Source organism: Loxodonta africana, chromosome 4 (genome assembly GCF_030014295.1).
Source record: "Loxodonta africana isolate mLoxAfr1 chromosome 4, mLoxAfr1.hap2, whole genome shotgun sequence".
NCBI classification, from domain to species: domain Eukaryota; kingdom Metazoa; phylum Chordata; class Mammalia; order Proboscidea; family Elephantidae; genus Loxodonta; species Loxodonta africana.
Genome location: NC_087345.1, coordinates 86,719,483 through 86,724,363, shown reverse-complemented (window position 1 = coordinate 86,724,363; position 4,881 = coordinate 86,719,483). Strand labels below are relative to the sequence as shown.

Genomic DNA, 4,881 nt, shown 5'->3' with positions numbered 1-4,881 from the left:
AGCCACCAGCCACTCTGCAGGAGATAGATGGGGCAGTCTGCTTCCATAAAGATTTACAGCCTTGGAAACCCTATGGGGCAGTTTCACTCTGTCCTATTGGGTTGCTATGAGTCATAATTCGAAATGGCAATGGGCATCACAAACTGTCCATTGACTCACACTGTATCACTCAACTATTGTTATTTTGCAGCAGAAATGGTTTAATCAATAATTAAACGAAATGAGAAATTTTGTGTGGTGTCATGTTAAGATGAATGTGCAAATTAATGATATGTGAAAAAATGGAAAAGCACAGATCTTAAAATACTTGACAAAAAATCCTCAAATCATAAAAACGTTATTTGTGTTTTCTTCAATGATTTGGAGACTCCCTGTCCTCTTTCTCTATAGTTGTGTCACTATAACTCAGAATTTGCTTGTAAATAAAGTTTTTGGTAACCTGCAATATTTTCAGTGGATATCAGTTTAGAACTATGCTCTGTTATTACTAAGATATTTTGCAATGTTTTAATGTACCATCTACACTGAACGGATCAAGCATATTCTTTTACTAGTAGGGAAACTGATTCAACAAAGATATCAACCTTCTATGAAGACAAAGAACGTGACTGTTGAGAGCTTGGAAATTTTTTTTTTTTGTAAGATTGTTTCTTCCTTAAAATGTTAGTTGAGGGATCTTTTTATATTTTAGAGTAGAGGTCAGCCAAATCCAGTTGCACCCGTATGTTTGCATATTGTCTATGGCTGCCTTAATCCTACAAAGGCAAGTTGGAGAGGAATGAAGAGAGGGTGTTTCTCTCTTTCCGTCTGTTTCTTGGGGTATTTTTTTCTTTGGTCCTAACTCCTGCTAGCCAAACCCCAGCATGAATCTCACTCTCGAAGAAATGCCAGGGCTTCAAAGATCTTTTCCACGACCTCCTCCTGTGCCTTGAGATCATAGATAACTGCTATGACTGCTATGGCTAATCTCTGCCACTTCAACATCACATGCTTTTATTTCTTTCATTTGCTTCATTGACTGCTTAGCCTATTCACTTTTTGAATTTTCCTCTGTTCGGATTAGAATGGTTTCTGTGTTCCTAAGTGAACCCTGACTTACCACAGCATGGTGTAGTTACAGTAGAGGCAAGAAATAAATTACTCAAAGTAAGGGTTGTAATTAATTCAAATGAAAAATAATAAATAGCCCTGTGTGTAAATCATGAAGATAAAAGAAGAATCAAGTACTTCTTGTCCAATTATGTTTATTACCTTTTTTGTCAGTAGAAGATTAGCTCATATGTCTTCCAGAGAAATCTTCTAACTTTCCAAATGTCTGATAAGTTTACTAATTGATATTTCTTCTCTCATTTTTCTTTCTGCATTGTAACACAAAATGCTTGGCTGGCGAGAGGAACTGTGAATATCCTGCTGCAGAGGGAATGCTCACCACTTCAGTTTATCTCCCCATGAGAGAATTTCTCTGAGGATCTGCCCCACAGCTATTTGTTGGTCTGACCAATGAAAAAGTAAACTAAAAATAAAAAATGAGAGATTAGCTACAACTTTTACTAGTGCTTGTTCATCTTAGCAAATTGAACCTTGATCTGGGTAGTGAGGAAATGCAGAAAGACTTCTTGTTGAACAAAGGTTTGCTTTCTTTGCTTTCATCTTTTTGTTTCTTCATTCACGTACTGGACTTCACACGTAGGAAAGTGTTTACTAACATAAGAACTAGCGTTCATGCTTGATGATATTTTATATTTGCCTATTGTTTATTCTCCACACCCTTTTCTTTTAGATGGTATTAGTTACATTTCTCCCCTTTTTTCTTTTGTACCATCCTAATCAGAAACTTATTTTGTAAAATATGAAGTTTTGTAGTTGAGGAGCTCTGCCACAGGTTCTTTTGACCATTCCTCTGCCTTCTAGAATCAATTGACATCTATGTTAAACTTTATTTTTTTCAAAAAAGTAGAATTTATAACTCTACCAAATTAATTCTAATGTATTTCCATATAGCCAGACTGCATTACAATCATGTCAAAATATTGATGAAACCATAATAATGAAAATTACTATGTGACGTTTTCATAGTATGTGAATTATTGAATTTATAATTTGTCAGGTTTTCATTTATTTATTTATTTTTACATTTAATGGTAAAGCATTGAAGAGAAAACCAGTATGCTGATCAATCTCATGATCTATACAAGTCTCTTAAATCTGTTTTTGTCTCAGTTTCCCCATTCATAAAATTAGAATAAAAAAATTACGTTCTTACTCTACCTCTCCACTGTATTTTATTTAAGAATATTTTGTAGTCATAGTAATGTAAACTGAAATAAATATAATTCAAGTTTGTGTTAATACATATTTATTACATTTTTTCATTTACAACTATCTTTGAATTGTCCTGTGTGCCTTCTGTTATTCATATGCATAGATCTTTCGATTTGTATTTAGATTTGTCTATATTTGACAAGACAGAAAACTCACTGACCAAGATCTTAGAACTCTCCAGCTGCATTCCGATCTGTGAAATCCAAAGGGAAAAAAAGAGGGAAAGAAGCAAGGAAGGAAGACAATAAAAGCCTCATTTCAACAAATTTAGTGAATATAAGCAAGAATCACTTCTACTTTTAGCACATAAACTGTGCCGCTAAGACCGTATAAGGACAAAAATAATGGAGGAAACAAAGATATGAAGCTTATGTGTAACAAGACAAAGCCTTGATTTATGAAGATTATTTGTTATAATGACTGATGCCCTCCTTCTACTACAAGAAAAAAAAAAAGCAAACCCATGGAGTAGAACTGCCCCATAACCACTGTGCTGTCAGGGCTCCAGATATAGTTGTCGTATATTACTTTCCTAGAGCAGGTAAAGAAGCTAAAATAGCATTTTTTATTTTTAAGAAAACGAGACTATCAATTGAGCCAGATTTTCACTCTAAATAAAAATCTAAAATGACTCAGACTGTCAGTGAGACATATCCTTCAGTCAGGGAGGCAATTTTCAAAGACAGAGAGCTGATAATGAATCAAGAATTAAAAAAACAACTGTTGGTTTCAGATATTTTCCTAGAATATCCATTTTCCTACAGCACACCTAGAGGGCTAATCTGCATCATTTGCAAGTAAGTATATTGAAATGGCTAACCAATCAAATTGTACTCTTCACTAGGAAAACCTGTTCATGTAGTAACCCAGTCTTTGAACATTCATTGTTGTTTTGTAAAATATCGGGAACAATATGATGAAGCAAAACTTTTTCTATGCTGGTTCACCAGTTATGTTATTTTTACTAAAAAAAAAAAAGTATTCTGGCTATTTCTTTTTTTTTTCTGCCCTCCAGTTGCACTTATACCTTAGGCATGAAGAGTGAGCTGAACAGGAATTACTCAGAGGTGACTGAGTTTATTCTACTGGGCTTCAGAACCTCTCCAGAGCTACAGGTCCTCTTATTCCTAGTGTTCTTGCTAATCTACATCGTCACTGTGGTGGGAAATATCAGCATGATAATTGTCACTAAGGTGGACTTCAGACTTCACACCCCTATGTACTTCTTCCTCAGAAACTTGTCCTGTTTAGACCTCTGCTACTCCACTGTCATTGCTCCTAAAACTCTAGCCAACTTCTTGTCTAATGAAAAGAAAATTTCTTACAATGGCTGTGTAGCCCAATTTTTCTTCTTTGCCCTCTTTGTCACAACAGAAGCCTTCCTTCTGGCTGTGATGGCATTTGATCGATTCTCAGCCATTTGCTCTCCCCTTCTTTACCCTGTGCACATCTCCCAGAAAGTCTGTGTTCGCTTAGTAACTGGCTCCTATCTCTGTGGAGCCATTAACTCCGTAGTACACACAGGTTTCACCTTCAGTTTGCGTTTCTATGAAGAAAACAGATTGGACCACTTTTTCTGTGATGTCCCAGCCCTGATTGAGATCTCATGTGTTGACACCTTTGTGAATGAGATTGTGCTGTTTGTTCTCTCTGCTTTTATTGTCATCACTACGACAATGGCTATTCTGATATCTTATGCTTATATCCTCTCCACTGTCTTGAAGATCCCCTCGACTCAGGGCAGGAGTAAGACCTTCTCCACCTGTGGTTCCCATATAGCAGCGGTAAGCTTATTCTATGGGACTGTGTTCTTCATGTATGCTCAACCTGGGGCCATTGCCTCACCCCAGCAAAACAAGATTGTTGCTGTGTTCTACACACTTATAATACCAATGCTCAACCCTCTAATATACAGTCTGAGAAACAGAGATGTGAAAGATGCTGTGAAAAGAATATTATGTGGGAAATGATCCTCTCACTGATGTTTTTAAGATCATTAGTGGACAAAATTTGTTTTCTAGGAGTTTTAATTATCCTTGTTCTTATTAAATTATGATGCCCAAATATAAGTGTATATATGTGGCAAAAAAGGTTTTTTCTATGCTTTACAAAGCAATATTGATAGTATACATACATATTATTATTATCTTAGAATATATAAAAGCATGTATGTTCTCAGTTTACAATGTAGTAACATTATTTAATTTTAATTTGATTAAGTAAATGTTAAGTAAATAGTTTGATTAAGCTGTTGTTATGTAATCATAAAATAATATTATATATGTATTTTTTTTATGGGTTATTCTTTTACTTTTTTAATTTCTGCAGAGCAAGTAAGCTGATATTTGTTTAGAGAAGATAAAATCCCCATTATGTAGGTGGCAAAATTGAATGGTCACTCAGAATTTTTTTTTTTTTATTAAAAAAGAAAGGGGAAAAAAAAAAAACCCAAACCAAATCCCTTGCTGTCGAGTCCATTCTAACTCATAGTGACCCTATAGGACAAAGTAGAACTGCCCCCTAGGGTTTCCAAGGAGCGTCTGGTGAATTCAAACTCCA

The 4,881-nt window shown here is 35.1% G+C and overlaps 1 protein-coding gene across 1 annotated transcript; it reads left to right on the top strand.

The window, feature by feature from the left end:
• Positions 1-3,356: 3,356 nt before the first annotated feature.
• LOC100669628 (olfactory receptor 9S13-like) lies at positions 3,357-4,292 on the top strand. The gene has a single exon (XM_003405491.2). It carries the CDS (start codon positions 3,357-3,359, stop codon positions 4,290-4,292), a length of 936 nt encoding a protein of 311 aa, XP_003405539.2.
• The last annotated feature ends 589 nt before the right edge of the window (positions 4,293-4,881 follow it).